General features: G+C 43.6%; 1 protein-coding gene across 8 annotated transcripts in view; it reads right to left on the bottom strand.

Annotated features, from left to right (window-relative positions):
* Positions 1-18,840, bottom strand: part of PLCH2 (phospholipase C eta 2) — a 76,317-nt gene that overhangs the window by 35,685 nt on the left and 21,792 nt on the right. Inside the window, exon 1 of one of the 8 annotated variants that reach the window (XM_038159470.1) lies at positions 10,724-12,266. The exons of 2 other annotated variants lie outside the window; for them this stretch is intronic. In XM_038159470.1, coding sequence (XP_038015398.1) covers positions 10,724-10,766 — 43 coding nt within the window. In that variant the 5' untranslated portion in view covers positions 10,767-12,266. Of the gene's footprint in view, positions 1-577; positions 3,361-10,723; positions 12,267-18,840 lie in introns of those variants that run through there. 5 more of the 8 variants (XM_038159475.1, XM_038159474.1, XM_038159468.1 and 2 more) reach the window with 5 other exon arrangements.

The raw sequence follows: 18,840 nt of genomic DNA, 5'->3' as shown, positions 1-18,840 counted from the left end.
TGGCCATATCTAATTAGGTTTGCTGGGTTTATTAGCTATTTAAATGAAAGGCTGCTGTGAGCACCCAAAGGGGATCCTTCTCACAGAGCCAGTGGAGCTTGAGAGTTTTGTGTATCTGTGTTCAGAAAACAGCCTCTAAACATTCCAGTGACCTGGTGTGGATGAAGACAGCAGAGATACTTCCAAATGCTCATTTTAAAAACTCGAAACTACAAATAAAATTAAAGAGTTAAGAGGTGTACAGTACTGACAGATAGCAAAACTGTCGTGCTGTGGGTAAGGAGAAGGAGACAGAGTCTATGCAACAGAATATTTAAAAGTGTCAAAATGTACAACTTTGCTCTAGCTTGTCCTGAAGAACATAAATCAATCATGAAATTATAACTGGGGGCTGGCTGAAGACAAAAAGAACTGCACTACCAAGCAAGCAACAAAACATCAGACCAGGGCTGCCTCCTCCTTCCTTCTTTTCTGCTCCCCACGCTGCTGCTACACAAAGGTGCCACTAACTAAGATTTCAACACGAAAGATTTAAAGGTGTCACCATTTCATGGAATGCAGGGGTTCAGCATCTTACCAAAGTGGCCAATTTTCCATCTCGGAGAGGCGACGATGCTGCCACCAACCCAGAAAAAGTCTTCAGCCAGACGGGCCACTGAGAACTTATTTTGAAGCAAGGGAGATTTTGAGATATCCATATCTGAGCTGGACTGGAAACAAGCACTGATGGCCTTAGGAGGTATCAAAATTTTGTAGTACACATTCTCCATGTAGCAGAATAAAAATATTATCACAAAAATAGAAAATAGCCATTGATTTCCAAAATTCAGTGGTATTTTTCAGCTTGTTTCAGAGCAGTTTCTCAGCTAAATTAAGCCTCTTTCACAGTCCAGATTTAGAGCATAAAATCCCAATAAAATCCTTTTTATTGTGATGTACCTGTGAGTACTTTGGAGGACTGGGTGGGCTTCAGTTCAAGATTTTAAAGAAGACACATGATGGAGCATGAGGCAATTTGGCATGTAGATGAAACCATTTCTGGACAGCAAGGCCTCCTGATGATTTTCTTTTCCTCCTGCTGATTTTCTTTTTCCTCTGGTACTTTCCCAACTGCTTGGCATCATCAAGACATTACAGCAATTTATAGTTGTTGGCTCCTCCACCACTTCCTCCTCCTGAGAGCGATTCCCACAAGGAGAAAACCCTTTCCTTTCTTTGGTTACAAACAGATTTGCAGGTCCCACTCTTTCAGGGGCTCTACCTGCTCTTCAAAACCAACCAACAACATCCCCTGCGTAAATAATGCACAGTTAACAGCACAATCCATTCCCCTCTCTGCCCTCCTGAGCCAGCCTTGCCTCTCACTGTGGATCTGCCCAGGTGCATAAGCTCTTCAGTCTCTTTCCAGGGCTGGAAAAAAAAAGAATAATCACATTTTCTTCTCATACAGCTCCTCAAAATATTATTGTGCCAGTCTTCTTCTCTTCTCTGAAGGTTCTCCTCACTATTTTAATGAGCATTTCTGATAAAAGAAAGAATATTTCTCTCTCTCTTGGCAGCAAAAACTAGATACGATGGAAACACAGCAACACATGTTTGCTTCAAATCCTAAATCCATCACAGGCACTAATCCTAAAGCTGTGCTCCTGCCCTATCCAGTCAAGGGATTTAGGTGACATGGTACAGCTGAAAAAAAAAAAGGTTTCAAATAAGTGCATTCTTCTTCTGCTTCTCTTCTTCATCTACTTCTCCTCCTCTTCTTCCTTCTCCTTCTTCCCCAGTATCTTTCCATCTCACACTCTATTTAGGGATGTCTTTTCAGGCTGACACAGCCACAGAAGATTTTTGCTTAGGGCACAACCAGGCAGCTCCTGTGCCCAGAGCTGCTGTAACAGAACCAGGAGCACTGAGGGGGCTCCGGGACTGACAGATAAAAGCAGGTGAGGATGAATTTTTAAAAAGCACTAAGTCACTACCTCATTCCATTTGAAATGCACCCATAGAACTCCAAACACAGAAATCTGTCGCTTAGGTTATCACAGCCACTTAAGCTACATTAAGTTTTAAGTACAATAGACAATCTCTCTTGCCATCTGTGATCTGTACAAGGAGCCTCATATGCTTCTACCCTGATGAGCTAAACACAAATTGCCCATTTAAAAACACATTCATTAAGTGCTTCCTACTCTTCCTTTCACAGTTTGAAAAAAGCTTTGCAGTAGTTAATTCTGGAGATGATTCACTCTCAATTACAAGTTGTTTATTTCACCACCGATGCCCAGAGTCTTATACTGGGCTTGACTCAGAGTTTAACCACAGATTAATTCCAAACTAGAACCAAACTGGGTCTGCACCACGGGAAGCAGTGATGCTATGTACAATCTTGCCACTATTTATTCAAACATTTCAACCACAGCCTTCCACCCTCCTAAGGCATCTTTCAAGAGCAATTTAGTGAGATGACTGCAAACTGTCATCGGGGAAAGAACAACTTCTCCTGCAAAATGCTCAGAAGGATGTATGCATCCCACAGAAAACTCTGCCCTGAAGGGAAGAACAAGGGAAACTTTGTCCTAAAGATTCAAATCCTTTCTTCACGGGAAGCCTGGGCCAGGATGAGAGCTGGGACCTGTGAGTTTCATTGTCTTCTCTATCACCTGCTTCTCTGAATTCCTCAAATAAACCCATAAACATCTTTGTGTAATATCTTTGGAAATACCACCTTAAGTGGTGAGGATGTCACTGCTGTACCTCACAGGAAAGGAGAGAGAACTAAACTTTGAGGCTCTCAATTGCAAGGAGACAGAGTTAAGGCAAACTTCTGCATAAACCAAAATACTGCAGATGTTTAGCTCCTTTTCTCCCCTCTTGCAGTACTTATCAGGTTTCCCTGCAGTTTTCCAGGCTGTACATGTAACAAAATCAGTGGCTGGCACAGAATGATAAAGGTACTCCCTTCAAAATTCAAATACAAATTCTGCCAGGACATCCTAGAGTCTGCCTTCACCATTTATGTGTTATCAGCCTGGGGACAAGGGGAAGGGAGGAGAAGAGGGAAATGCAACTCCCATTGCAGCATTGCTCAAGATATTGGTTTCATGGTTCATAATTAGAATTCTGCAAATGCAGGGCTTCAAATATGGATTTGGCTTTATTTAAGTAGAGAGAAATGCCAATGATTTATAGCACTTGAAAAGAACTATTACAATATTCAAGTTAAAGTTAGATTTTTAATACTAAGAGCACACAGAGAAAGTTAATTTAAATTATTTCAGTTGACTATCCATACACCCCTTCAGGCCTCCTAAGAAAATCCTCATGGAAACAGAGAAAAATAAAATCTTTCAGAAGGCTCCTCCATTAATTATGCTGGATACTGGATAACAGCATGGAAAAGCAACAGGGAATAACGAAGGGTTAAACTGGACACAATCCCTCTCCCAACTCTTAAGCACACTGAGCTGAGGACTTAGGATCTAAGCCTACTGAAATGGGTTTCTATTCTTGCCTCTCCTGACATCCTCAGAGCAATCTTGCTCACCTGACCCAACACGGAGATTAAAGACTTCTTTCCACAGCACTTCAGGAACTTATTATTGTCTGAGTGTAACAAAGGCTCTTCATGCCACGAAATAGATTTTAAAACCAACATTGTCTGAGTCTCCAGGCTGGCCTGTGGCTTAGCTAAAAATGGAACTCAGAACGCTTGAACAATGCTGGAATGTCAAAGTCTTGCAGAGGAAGAAAGTCACTTGGAGAGTGCCAGAGGAGCCAGACTCCATCCCACAGAAAGAACATCTTGAGGAAGACACAGGAGCACAACACACATATGGTTTGGAAGATGGAGAAAAGGGAACAGGATGGAGATCCTCCTGAGACAAATGGGCTTATCATTAATGCAATCCTTCAGGATGGAGGGATTCACTTGTCTGCTGAGGGATGGAAAAAGTGTGAACAGTTATGTAATACACAGGGAAACAGCTGCAGACCTCAAAGTAGAAAAGCCAAAACTAGAAATTTCAATATCCTGACTGCCAAAGAGATGAAATGTTACAGAGCTGGCAGTGTATTTGACCTGCAAATCCACCAGGATTAGACCTGTGACTTCCCAGCCATGCATTCCCTTTACCTTTGCAGGGACACACTACAGACCCAGTTCACCAGATTAACAAACTGACCTCGGCACACGAGGCTGATTCCAAACCACTGAGCTGCTCATGGGCAGCTCTTAGTGATACACAGAAGAACTTTGGTACAGCTACTCCCATTTCCCACTTCCCACCCAGGGAAATCTTGCTCCTAATGGCTGTAGAATCACAAGAAAATTATTAACAACAAGACAGTCATAAAATACAAGGAGGAAACAGAAGAAATCAGTGCCTTCTGGCACACCTCTCTCTCACTTTTACCCTCCCTGTTGCACTTTCACCAGCCAAAAAACCCTGTAAAAATTGCAGAAACTCCATTTACATCTTAGCTACCCCAGCCCAAGATCTTCATAGGAGTTAGCCAGCCTGTTACCACCTTCTGAAGCACTAAATGCAAAGATGTTTCTGAAATACCAAAAGCAAAAACATCTCATTAAAGTGCACATCACTAAATACAAGTCAGGAATGCTCTCAGTTACGGTAAAGGTTCAAAACCCCACATGCATGGGCACAAACTCAAGCAGCAGGAGATGACTGGACTTGATGAACCAACAGTGAATGATGCTCATTCACTACTTTTAAACATGTGATTTATGTTCCTTCCCTTTCCCCCAGAAATGCTGCTTCCAAGAGGGCTAAAGCAGCATGAAGTGGGCAGCCAGACCAGCCAGCTCAGCTGCAGCTTTTCTTCTCTCTGCTGGAGTCAGCTGCCTTTGTGTTTCCAATGCACTCTGCTTTTCACAGCTGTGTCTGCATGCAACAGCTGCCCACTGTTTTTAGTGTGGACTCTCCCCAAGAAGAGGGATTTGGGGAGCAGATGCTGATGGAAAAAAGACATTCACAGTTCCATTTTCTATTTTTGTATTTGAACTAAAAACTTCTGTATTAGTTCTATCAAGAATTTACTACATCTTCTGTATTAGTTCTATTAAGAATTGACTAAATCAATCACTTTCAGATGGTTTTGGCTCAGAAAGGCCAAAGCACCTGCTCTGGGGCCACAACCTTATCCCAACTGTGCATAAGCTGCCTTTTCCCTAATTCTAGCCCAGCTCCACCCTCTGCCATGGGCACGGGCAGAGCCTGCCCGACCATCTGGACAGCACCTCTAAGCACAGTAATCCCCCCTCGAGATTAACACTGCACATCTTGCCCAGATCAAGTGGAATTCAGGTTATTCCATGGCCCCCGTGCCTCACCCACCAGGCCTCCAAGTGAAGCATTTGTGCACTGGCTCAGAGAATATTCAGCAAGTTATTTAGCTTGTCTGAAATCCACCTGTCTTCATCCATCCATCCACTGGCAAGGCACTGATTCCACTGGGAGAGGCTGTAAGATCACATCTTCCTGGTGCTCCTTTCCATGCTGGAATTCACAGTGGGCAAGCCCTGGGACAGCTGCTTTAGGCAACCGCAACCATGAACGTTCCCAGGGCTCCCCAAAACTGTTTGGAAAGTCCCATTATTAAAATGAACCAGTTGTGAAATTCCTTAAATGACTTCATTCACTTGAAGGAGTGTTTGTGGAACGGGGACCCATTAGCAACAGCAGCACTAATTTAATGACAATTACTCTGCCTCCTGCCATGATGTTTAGTTCTCTTGGGCTCATCTGGAAAAAAATGATGCAATTATTTTAATTAAGTGAGAACAGGCTTTGTGATTTGAGCTGCTGAAGTCTTTTCCTTGCAAAGCTGTTACAAACAAATTTTGTCAGTTGTAGAAAAACGTCAGCATAAAATGAAGATTTTAAGAACTATAAATGGCGCTCTAAGGTCACCTTGTCTCCAACCACCAACTCGTATAAGAAAATGTCCCTACACACTTAACTGAAGTAAGATCATAAACCCTTTACATTTAAAGGTCTTTCAGTGCTTGACCATCTGTTCAGGGCCATGGGGCATAAACACAGAGAGGCAGATTAAGGCAGGTTGGGACAAAAGCAATCCATCAATATGATTACTCCTTCTAGGAAAACCCCTCGAAGAATTCAAGAATCCAAGGCAAAATGGGCACAGGAATACAAGAGAGGTTGAAAGACATTCAGAAAAGACACCTGATACTGGAAAGCATCACCACAAAGTGATTTTTAACTGACAAATTTTACTTCTGTATTTGGGATGAATTTTAATGCATTCTATCTGTATAAATTGAGAACTGTTCCAGACCTTCCTTTTGTGCCATGTGCATTTTGAAATATGTGACAGACTCCCTATTTCTTCAAATATAGACCAGTTTCATGAAAGATGGGGGGAAAAAGGAGCTGCGATGGCTCTAGGAATAACTCCATCTCTGTCTTCATCCAGTGCTTCTCTCAGCTTCTGTGACATCCAAGAGACAGCCTTATGAGGCTGTTCTTTAAATCTTCCTTAACTTACCAAAAACTTATCACTCAAGAGAACCCAGCATCTGTAAATCTCAGAAACCAAAGGCAGGTCCTTCTGGAAGCTTGAAAGATGACCATAACTGTGGTTTCCTTGGAGCAGGAACCACCTGCTGCAATCCCAGAGGGTACGATTACCAGCAGGAAGCAGCACAGAGTGCAGGGTGCTGAGCTGGAGCCCACAGCAAGCTCAGGGGCTGCATCTCACAGCTGATTGCCCGATTTCATTTGGTCCTGGATTCAGTAGGGCCCGGGTAAATGTACAGGAAGTAAAGTAATTGCTCCTGAGCTCTTACAGGAAATCTGTTTCTATCTTTTGCTACGGCCTCCAATATCCACCTCAGCTTGAAACAAAGCATCCTGACAGATTCATTTCTCCCCAGGGCTTAGAGCCAGAAGATAAGCGGGCATTTGAAGGCTGATGCAAGTGTCAGCTCGCTGGCTGAACTGGAAAAATGGGCTTTCAGGAAAATATTTTACAGAGAGCCACAGCTAACAGCGGTTCTGGACTTTGTTCAGCACTGGCAGGTCCACATCCACTCCATGTCAGATCACATCATGCCAGAAAATTTAGTTGCTCTCTGCCACATAATGTCTTTAGACCTGCACAGGCCAATATTGATTATTCAGCAGAGGCCAATACTGATTATCCCTCTGTAATTCCCTGAAGTGGGAAAGCTTTCCCATTTAGCTGGACTCGATTCACATTCCCCCCACCACTGATTGTCAGGGACAGAAGGGATGTGAATCAGCAATCTGCTCGTATGGTACCAGTTAATTTCAAGTTGTGCACTTAGCATTAACGTGACATTTTCTTTGCAATGTTTCCCTATTCTTTTTTTTTATTCGAGTTGAAGATGAGGCATCTGGAAACCATCTCTGCTTGAGGGTTAGACCAGCAGAAACAACATCCTCAGTAAAAGGCAAAATCAGGAGCAGTGATAATGGAGAACCAGAGAACACCTGAGTATTGATCTTCCCCAGTGAGAGATATGGTGTAAATGCTGATCCTGGGAGTCTGTAGCAGTTTGGAGGCTGAAATTCTGCAGCCACATCTCATGACCTGTTCCACTGGAAGATGTTTGCCAGCTGCCACATTCTTGAAGGATTTTCCCAGATGCTTCTCTCAGGACATGGCTCATTTTTCTCCCAATAGCACTGACAGTATCAGTTGTTTCTTTACTGATAGCTGAACATTTCAGAATTACTTGGAACAAGGACTATTTTGGATCATCAGCAATGACTCCTCAGCCTTTAGTCGGCCAGAACCCCTTAAAAAAAGGAGTGGCAAGTCAGTGGAACACCAAAGCCTTGAGAGCCTGGATGTTGGTGCCTCTCACTACGAGAGTTTGAACAGACCACCATATGAAGGCTTCTGGAGGCTTCCATACACTGGGGAATTACTGGCTTCAGTTGCATCATGACTGGTTTTATATCTAAGTGGGAGGAGAATCCCATTTCCTTTTAATGCTACAGATGACAGCAAGAAGTGGAACCCTTAAAAAAAAACCTTCATGCAAGCCCCTGCCTGTGCTTCAGCCCATGGAAGCCCTGCCCATGAAGCTCTGCTCTTTTCAGTTAGCCCATTTGTTTTCCAGGTGTTTCCACTCCCTGGCTTAGAAGGACACCATCTGGCAGAAACACCAAGCTGGTTTAATCACACACAATCTCAGCCTCAGCAGCTTCCTACTGCAAGCAAGGAATCAACCTGAGTAACTGCTACCTGGATATCTCCAGGGAGACCCTCAGGTGAGAGCCCCCCTCTCTCATTCCTGCTTTCAGAAGTTGGAAGCTGAACCCAGTAGGAAGAAGCCAAAAGGACTTTGGGTGACACAATTCCTGCTCCATCACACCTTCCCTGAGGACCTTGTCTGTTTAAAGTACAAATGCACACTGGTGCATTTTCAGAGAACAAAAACTGGATCAGGAATACTCAGGCCATTCCATCATGACATTTTCAAAACAAACTATTCTGGTTTTCAGTCCTGAAACACTTCTGTTCGAAAATGCAATCATTAAAAGTGTGTTAAGGCTCTCCACTGCCAGAGGGCAGGGTGAGATGGGATACTGGGATGGAATTGTTCCCTGAGAGGGTGGTGGGGCCCTGGCACAGGTTGCCCAGAGAAGCTGTGGCTGGTCCTGGATCCCTGAAGTGTCCCAGGCCAGCCTGGATGGGGCTTGGAGCAGCCTGGGATAGTGGAAGGTGTCCCTGCCCATGGCAGGGGGATGAAACAAGACAATATTTTATGTCCCTTCCAATCCAAACCATTCCAAGATTCTATGATAAATGTACCACTTCAGCCAACTCAGTCCAAAACTTGAGGATTTACACATTCTGAAGATTTAAGAAAACCACTCCTTTCCTTGGAACAAAAAAAGTTCTTGCTTATAGAAAATAGTTTCTCCCTATTTAGCATATTGTTTAATTAAAGCTTCCATGCTCCCAAATCTCCAGCCTCTATGCCAGCAATATGGTACAGGTAAATAAATTCTTATGCCAAGTATTAAAATCTGCTTTTTTGCTTTTAAATAAATATTATCATAAAAATAAATATTATCAATGCCCAAATGCATCTCATCATCTCTGCTTCATTCTTAACAAATCTCCAATGAAATATTGGTTAACATTTGTCTGCTGTTGTGATGCACATGGAGACTCTCTCATTATTTACCTGAATTGTTTGCATACTTCTCAGATTCATTACATCTGTCGCAGCCTAGGAGTATTCTTGGATTTTATATTCATTTCATCAATAAACAAAACAATTTCCAAAATGGTCATAAAACTATGGGAAAAAAAAAAACAATGGCAATTGCTATGAACAACAGAAGCTTTTCCTATGTGATGTTCTGTGGTCACCCTCTTCCTTTTTTTAATTACATTTCTGCTCTAGCATGGGACCCTTTAAAGTCAGTTTGCTGTAATTCTCACATCCACATCCTTCTTCAGTTTCTGGAGCAGTATTTGCTGCAGTGAAGAGTGACTGCACAGGTACAGCCACACCTGAGTTACCTGTTGTCCTTTTCTCAGTGAATGGCATTGCTGGAGCTTATTTTTGGTATTTTAATAACAAAGACAAGGCAAAGCCAAACCAGAGCTCACAGGTATGAGGTTTGGTTCTGACAGCCAAACACCAAGTTAGAGCCAAGCATTTTTCCACTTTGGTAAAGTTTTCATCTAGGAATGATTTTTTAGAAAAGAAGAGAGAACTTGAAGGAGTGTTTCCTTGAAAAGGGATCGAGGAACAGGCACTAAGCATTGATTAGTTGAGTGAGGGATACTGCTCTGCCTTCCCAAAGACACCAAGGTGTGAGACCAGTGTCCAGAGCAGCTTTTTTAAACACACAGAACCCAAGACATCCTTCTTTACTTGTTGCATAACTCCTGTAAAACCACAAGCCTACCAGGCATAAAATGCAGAACGCAAACAGACAAGCAGCCATGCACTGGAGTCAATTAATTGACATCACAGGGAAGGCTTTCTCTCTCCAGGCTTTTCCTGAGTAAATCAGCAAGGAAATAAAGCTTTTAAAAAATAAAAACTGGGCTTTTGAGAATCGGTCTTGAGTTCATAGATTCCTTCAGCAGCCATCAGTACAGGAGGGATGAGCTCCAAGTTCAGCATGCAGGACACTGCAGCACAGTTTTCCCAGCTCGAGGCACTTCCCTGACTTCACCCCCGGTTTAATCCCACCAGGGAAAACTTCAACCCCAACTGATTCTGTGCACGCTCCTTGTTGGATGGGTGTAAAGGAACTACATCTAATGAGCAGCAAATCACCTGTTTTAAAAAATTAAAACAATACAGCTGACTCACAACAGTACTAGAGTCTCTTTTCTCTTCTAATGTGGGTAGCAGAAGGTCTCAGGTTAAAAATAGAAAGCCTTTCTTATGGTGACAGCAGCTAGTTAAGCAAGCAGAAAAGGAACAGGAACATACCTGGTGCACTCCTTCATTGCACACTTTATGCAGGAGGAAACAACCATTAGAGATACATTTATTATTTAAGCTTTAGTGATAGTAGGAGGCAAAGGTACAGCAAATGCTCCCTTAAGAACCTGCTGTATTTGTTCAAAGCATTTAAGTTTGAATAACAGAAAAGAAGTGTCCAAGGAAGCTTTGTAAACTACACTTTACAGTAAAACTAATTTCCCTCAGAAAGGTGGTTAAAATAAACATTTTTCTCCTTACCTTTTTCTGGACTGAGGCATTTAATTGTGCTTGCATCATCCATATTCCAGTGAGAGATTCAAGTAAAAACACTAGAGGAAGCAGCAAAGACCATATGCACATCCCTGATCTTTCAAAAGACTCTTGTAAAGAATGAGGAGAAGAGCATTGCCTGGTTTCACTGCAGCATCTGAGGGCTCCTAGGGATGCCTGCTGCCTGTGCTCTGAGCAGGCTCATCCTTTATTCCCTGTGCAGGGGTGCAGCAGGAGCTGCTGCCAGGTAGAAGCCAGTGCAGGAGCTCAATGAATGCTCCCAGCCTTTCCCTGCAACTCAAGTGTTCAGCCACCTGGGATAACTGTTCCTTAACTCTTTGCCTCCCTGCTCCCAGGCAGGACGTGGGGATGGCTTTTGCTTTATTCCTTTGGAAAAGAACTGAAGGAAAAACTTGTGGATGTCAGCAAAGAAGCACAGAGGATAATTCACTTTTAATTCCTCTGGGATGTGTTGCAGTAGGCAGCAAACGTCAGTGAGGTGCTACTTCATTTAAGAAGGGAAAAAAAAAAAACAACCTCTTTTTTATGTTAATGCCTCCCCTGTGTCCATTCAGCATCCTACACATTGTTATGGGATCCTCCCAGACTTGCTTAAGTTTAGAAAGCACTGTCTACAGCTACTGATAAAAATAGGCAAGCTGTTCTTTTTGGATTTCTTTCTAACTCCTTTTCTTGGCAAAGATGATAAATTTCCCACCTTTTTAACTTGCAAGGAAATATTAATGCAGAATTGATGGGATATGGCTAGGAAACAATGCACATTATTGTAGTCTGTGTCCCAAAGCACAATGCAGGAGAAGACAGACACAGACCTTTGAGTTCTGTCTAAATCCTGGAGAAGAATTTCAGCATTTTGGTATCAGGGTGCTGCCTAAAGATTCCAACCAGGAATAGTTCCTGCCCCTCCTACATGCCACTGAAATACACAGGATAAAACAATTTGTTCCTTTGAGGGCTTGAAATCTAATTAAACAGGAATGATAAAGAATTGGGGAAAGTTAGTGTCCCCTCTAGGGAAGGAATGTGCTGCTGGGGGGCAGGGTGGGCAGGATCACAGTATCCTGCCCAACAGCCAGGGCACAGCTGCCCTGCAGGCAGCGACCTCACACAGGTCCATCAGGCAGTGCTGCCCTGGATCCTCTCCCCGGACTGCAGGAACTGAAGCCAGTCTGGTTGTGCTGTTTGATGTTGCCCTCTTGCCTTGCACCTCCCCATCCCGACCCAGTTCAGCACACGAGGTGTGTGGAACGCTCCCAGAGTCACCTCCTCCCATCCCACAGAGGCTCTCCACACCGGGAATGCTGACTCTCGTTCATATTCCCAGCTGCTGCAGCTGGATTCTCCTGCTGTTTCCATCCCACATCAACTTTGCATTTTAGGTATCAGTCCCTACTGCAGAAAGATCATGATCTTTGCAAGATCTGACACAATCCTCTGCAGTTTTCATTTAGGCATGAATTTCATGGTCATTGCTATCTAAGGAATGGCTCCAGGACTTGGCTCAAGTTTACTTTCAATAAAACATTATCCTATTTGCTTAGTGGCTTTCAGCACTGGCTGTGTCCCCTGAGGTCCCATCTCCTGAGCAACCCATCCAGAAGCACTTGAGGAGCACTTACTGCAGGAGCCTCTGGGGCCTCCTGTATTTACACCACGTTACATTTGGGTAATTCCTCTTGCAGCCACTGTCCTTTAACACAGGCTAGTCAGGGTGAACACTGCAGACAATGTGCCAGCTTTATCCTAAAACTAACTCTCATTTCTGTTCTTATTTCCTGTTGGCAAGTGCAGGTTATCAACAAATCTCGCCTCATATCAGAAGGGAGAAGATGGGCAAGTGCTGAGGCCCAGGAAGAGCCTGTCAGAGAATTCCTCTGGGGAATCCCAGGGCAGGAAATCTTCACACAGCAGGGTAGGCTCAATTCACTGCTAGACACAAACCTCCCATTCAACACCACCTATTCCTCACAATCTATCAAGAGACAGAGCAAATTTAAAGATTACAGCTAAGGATTATCACTAATTCACTAATTACCCCATCAAATTGAGCAAAGCTTGGTGCTTCACCAGGCTATGCTTTCTTTAGAAGAAAAATATACTCCCATCTGAGACTATTAGAGATTCAGAATCAGTACCTAATTACTGTATGACATCAATTTCATAAAATGAAATGTTTTGTTTCTCTGGGAGTTTTTTTGCTGTGCAGTTAGAACAGGGTCACAGAACAAACGTCAGAGAAACATTTGAATGCCTTCACAACACATGCAAATTTTTTGAAATAAAGAGAACACAGACTGTGCTATCACCAAGACCAAAGCATTTTACATTAAAAGATTCTCTTATTCCAAGTAATGTCTAGTCTAAACCAGGAAATTTCTCTGTGCAAAGACAATCTGCTGACTCTTGAAATCAATGACAAACTTTTATCTGGATTTGTGGACTCTGATTCACACCAGAAGTTCACATGGGACTGGGAAAGGTCACCAGCACTCCAGTTTGGAGAGCACAGTGCTGGCATGGAGCAAACCTACCCCGTTGTCAGTTCCATATTCCACAAAGCATACCATGCCCTGATTCCTTCATCCTCCATTCCCAGCTCTCCAGCTCAACCAAACAGAGCAGAAGTGACTTGAGGTGGGCTGCTGTCACATCACAAAGGTTTAAAGTCCTAAGAAGGGACTAAAAGTGGCCAGGACTTCTCTCAATTCCTTCTTTCCCAGACATGCAGAGGAAGCCCAGAGTGATGCCACTGAGCAGCTGACTCTGGTTAGGGGAGCTGAGCCATGACCTGACTCAGATCTGCCCTTGCTGAGTGGCTGCACGGTCCATACAGCATCCTGAGCTGTCCCTGACCTCTGCCAGGGCCACAGCCCCATCCTGGCTGCCTGGAAAGGAACAGGACACTTCCAGAGAAACAGCACAAAGCACCCAAGCTGATGGCACGGCTACATTATAATTTGACTGCACATTCACCTACACATACATCCTTCATCCCAAGGCTCCAGCTGCCACATTTTATCACATTCTAGCACCTATTTCCTGACAGAAATAACAGAGATCTTGTTGCCCAGCACAGGGGAGGAGTGTTAGCACTGCTGGGCACTGAATGAGCCAGCTGGGAAGTGCAGCACCACCACGTTACACCATGGTTAAGTGGAGAATGGAACATCCACAACGTCAGGGATGTTCTAAATAACTTCTGAAAGTCGAACACTGAGCCCTCGTTGAAAGCCATTAAACTCCATCCAGAGAGTTCCATCTCTCACAATCCGTGGCATCACTTCAAGACCTTCTATAAATCAACTTCAACACATGTGGGTGTCTGTTCTTAAGTTTTTGTTCCCATAGTTACCAATGTACTTTACCACAGAAGAGAACAGCAGGTGGCAAGACATAGAACAAAATCACCATTCTCTCAACATATGAAGAGTTGGGAAGTTTCAAATTAAGGTTTTATTGCAAAATGTTTACAGACAGTAACCGAGACGAACACTATCGGATTAGAAAACTCTAAGATCCTTCCATACATTTAATCCTGAGTCAACAAAAAATTCAGCATCTAGTAGGATGATCAATTTCCAGCCCTGCGTCAGATGATGCCATGGGATTGCACAACCTACTGCAGCAATAGTTTTGTCTTCATAATTTGAAATTCTCCCTAGGTCCCTTGATACCTTCCCATGTACTTTCTGCAGAGAAAAGGTGAAGAGGCCCAGCACACTGTTTACAAGATAGATTTCTCCAAATAAAATTATCTTTGTGGGATAGAAACAGTAAAAACAACCACCAACAGTCTGTTCAACTAAAACAACAATTGACTTGAAGGCTGCTATCAAAACTCTCACAGCTTGAAAGTAATAACTTCTCCATTGTCAACACAAACAGAGGGCAAAATGACTGGCATTGAATGTGCTGTAAATACCAAGGAGATGCTTTGCATAAATAAGTTTTGTGACTCTTTCTGTAATAAAATCAGACACTGTGGTAGTGTGTGCTGTCCCTTGCCTTCTGCTCCTCCTCAGGCAGAGGAATCAAGGTAATGTCCTTCACATGTCCAGTGCTACAGGCTCCCATCCTGTCACATGTGTCTGACAGCAGGACAGCAATCAAAGCTTAACAGCTAAATTGTACCCGCTCCTGAAACCCTCTGCCACTGACCAGCTCACCTCCCTGGGGGATCACCAGTCTGTTTGCAACACAGAGACAACCACCATTCCTTTGGCTCTCAGAGACAACCACCATTCCTTTGGCTCTCAGAGGTATCAACCATTCCTTTGGCTCTCAGAGACAACCACCATTCCTTTGGCTCTCAGAGGTATCAACCATTCCTTTGGCTCTCTGAGGTATCAACCATTCCTTTGGCTCTCTGAGGTATCAACCATTCCTTTGGCTCTCCCTTTCATCCCCCTTCTCCCAAACTTCTACTGAGCACCAGGAGGAAAGAGAACACTGAGAAAGTTGTTTGAGCTAAGCTGGTTTAACCTGATTTTTTCACCACACAGTTTCACCACAGGAATAAACAACATGCACAATCTTTATTATTTCAGTCTTAGATCTTTTTCTGATTTGGAAATTGGAAGAACTGAAGTGTTTTGGTGGCCTATTTTCTTATAGACCCATAAATCATCTTGGCTGTTTGAGGTTTTCAGGGAACACACGTTCTTCCAAGAAAATCTGTGTTACATAAGATGGGAAGATGCTCATGTCTAGCAGAGAAGGGGGAAAGGCAATAATGAAAGAAGGCAAAACCAGTTTCAAGTAGATTTTGGGGTCTTAGAAAGCCTTCAGAAGTAAAGCTCAGCTACCAACCAGACGGAACTAGTCCTGAGTTCTCAACCACTTCAGTGACAAGAACAGTCCACAGCACCACAACCCCAGCCCCACACACACCACGAGCCTCTCTGCAGCACCCCTATTTCCTGCTGTGTTTTATAAACAAGTTTTCAATGTGTTTTCAAACTTTTGACTATCAATCTGAAAATGAGGGAAAGATCATTTGCTTTTGTTGAGACAAAAACACTTCAGTGAGTGGTTATACTGTGTGCAGGTGATAAAATCTGGAGGTGCTGCAGTGACAGCTGCAGACAGAGGTGTTTGCTGCTGGAATTCCTGCTACTTCTTTTCAGATCACTAAAAGGAAAACGTAAAAATCCCTTGGCTTGCCGCTCCTCTTTGTCCCTCCAAGGTTTATAACTGAAAAGTCAAACTCTGTGTTATATCTTGCTGCACAATTGCTCTCATTTTGGTATCATGAAATCCCTGACAAGCTGCAAGCAGCCCACGGGCAGCAGGGGAAGCAGCCTTGCAGAGTGGGTGTGTGGCTCTGGCTGCAGCCAGAGCATTTCCCAACTGCAGGAACTCCGTACAGCCAGAGCTGGCAGGCAAACAGCTGGGAGCTGGACACCTTAGGGCAGGAATCTTCCAGGTGTCCTAGCAAGGAGTTGTGTTGGAAGTATGATCCTGGAGATCATTTCCCTTCCCTGTGACTGTTGTTCCTCCCTCACAGTACTTTCTCTGTCTTTTCTATTTCATTTTGTCAACTCCTCCAGTGAGGTGCTGAACCTCAGTTACTCCACTGAGTCTGGTTATCCCAGATCCATCCAAGCAACAGAGACACAGTTCACAAGGATTAATGTTAAATTACCTCAGATCCCTTTGTTTCTCCACCCCATCTTTTTTCTCCCCTTAAAAACAGAAATGCATTGATATTCTTGCTTGAGTGCAGCCCTGCACAGTTGCTTTATTTCATGTTTCTGCTGTTGGTAGTGGAGGGAGCCTGCTCACAGCTCCCTGCTCCTGCTCCTGTTACTGCTTGTGACATATTTCCAGCCTGCAGCCCATTGTCTGCAAAGCTCTGCTGCCTCTGAGAATCCAGGGTCAGCACTGTGGGAGAGCTGTGGAAAAGGCACAAAACAGCCACAACCAGAAGAGAATCATGGCTGCCTGAACTACACGGATTGTCCCTATGAACAGATAATAACCTGCTTCAGGGTAAATCACATCTTTGGTGTATGCTGAGGACAAGATATGAGATACCCAAGACAGGAATGGAGCCAAGAAATAAATTAATCATTTCATTTTTCAGCAGACAGCACTCTGACACATATGACAAAATCTCCTGAGCTAATTCTCTCCCAAAATCAAAACTTGCAATTCATTCAGTCACAACTGTGACATGGATTTCTGAGCACAGACACAGTTCTCAGACAGTTGAGCCATGAAAAAGGCACGGTGGGGTGGAATTGATTACTAATTAGTAATAGAAGACACATATGCTTGCATCCATAGAAAACAGCTGTGCTGCACTCTGCTCCATTGTCCCAAATAAATTGGAAAAGATAAATGCATTGCTCTGTGAGGCACAAAGTAGATGAGGCATTCATGCTTTGTTAAACTTTCCAGGCACTTGAGGGTGTCTGAAATTATGATGCATGTTAAATTTAAGCAGATTTATTATCCACGTGTTCCGAATGCAATGAACATTTCACTGCCTCACATTTCCTACTTTAAAAATAGCAGATTTTCTAGACTGAGCACACAACTGTGTCTTGTGTAGGCCTAACGCAAAACTTCTAGTCATACAGATGCTCTGAAGCAGCAATTAATGCCTAATTTTAAACATTTCCCCATATATTTATGCACACACAGCTTCAAGTGCCCACAAGAGCAGGTACAATAAAAGACTTGCATAATAATAGTGCAGAAGTGCTGGGTCTTTTTAAACCAGAGGAATTTTGGGTGCTTTGCATCAGAAGTTCTTAAATAAAAGTTTCATCATGAAACTTCTACCTAACAGACTCAGATCACTCCACCTGTTGCCAAAATGAGGACAAAACAATTTGCACTCGAAGGCCTGATAATTAGATGGTTGCAACCCCAATACATTTGGGTTTGGATAAACATTGTCCAAATGTTTATTTTTGTCCAAATCCAAACTTTGTTTGCCCACACAAGACTGAAGCAGAGGATGAAGATGCAGCGACACAAGAAGAGCAGTATAGAGTGTGGAAATTATCAGTCACTATCTGCACTAATTAGGACTCTGGGTACTCATTAAGAGGAACCTTTCTGCACAGTAGAAAGGTATCTCAGATCAGACCTTTTTGTAGTGTACTTTGTATTTTGTAATTAGAACAAGCTCCCATAGCAGATACGTGAGATTTCTGTGTCGGGTTTTTGGTGCGTAGAGAAACCAAAAATGAGATATCCGAGTGCTACATGAAATTTTCAGGCTTGTTCCTTTACTTCCCAGCACTCTCCTTATGCAATGCTTTAATTTAGACTATCCTGAGTACTGGTGCAGAATTAATCAGGTCAGCAAAGGGCCTGCCAGCCGCGATTACTGCACCTTTAAATACTTCTTTTCACCGTCACTTCAGCTGTTACTCTTCTATTTTTAAATCGGTTTCAAACTCAAGACCCACGGGCAGGGGGCAAATCCTTCCCCAAAAATGCCACGGACAAGAGGCCAACACCAACCTCAGCTCTCGAGGTTATTCCCCTTTTTCCTACAGCTTGTTTACTGGATTGTTAAGCATTCTGGCAGCAAATGGAAGGGGGTGGGGAAGAAGACGAGCTGCCACATTTCTAAAATTAGCATCTTCTGTCTCCAAGAAGCCTGTGGAGATTTAAAAAAATTAGGTTTCTCTGCAAGATGCAGAGAGATGTGGAATTTAAACTGCGTTACACAGCTAAATTCCTGAGCTCTGTTTCATACCTGCAAGCTAGTTCACCTACCTTCCCTTTCATCCCCCTTCTCCCAGCTGTCACTTAGAGACTGTTACAAAATACCCAGTCCATTTTATTGTAAAAAGAGATTGCATTCTTGTGCCCTGTCATCCCCAGGAGCCGGTCCATGGAGCCACAGACTCGTTCCCTGTTCCAGGTCACTCCTGCTGGGCTCTCACACAGCCTCTGGGGGGCTGCCATTCCCTGCTCACTGATTTTCTCCCCTCAGCTGTGGGTTTTTTGGTGCTCAGGCAGCAGGTAATGCCCTGCTCAGGGGATGTGTTGTGTCCTTCTCCAGTCTGGGCTGTAAACGTTCCTTGCAGAGCCTGCTGCAGGAGCTGCTGTGCCATATTGTG

This window comes from Motacilla alba, chromosome 21 (assembly GCF_015832195.1).
Source record: "Motacilla alba alba isolate MOTALB_02 chromosome 21, Motacilla_alba_V1.0_pri, whole genome shotgun sequence".
NCBI classification, from domain to species: domain Eukaryota; kingdom Metazoa; phylum Chordata; class Aves; order Passeriformes; family Motacillidae; genus Motacilla; species Motacilla alba.
Note: the sequence above shows the minus strand (reverse complement) of the source record. Positions and strands in the feature narration are given on the sequence as shown.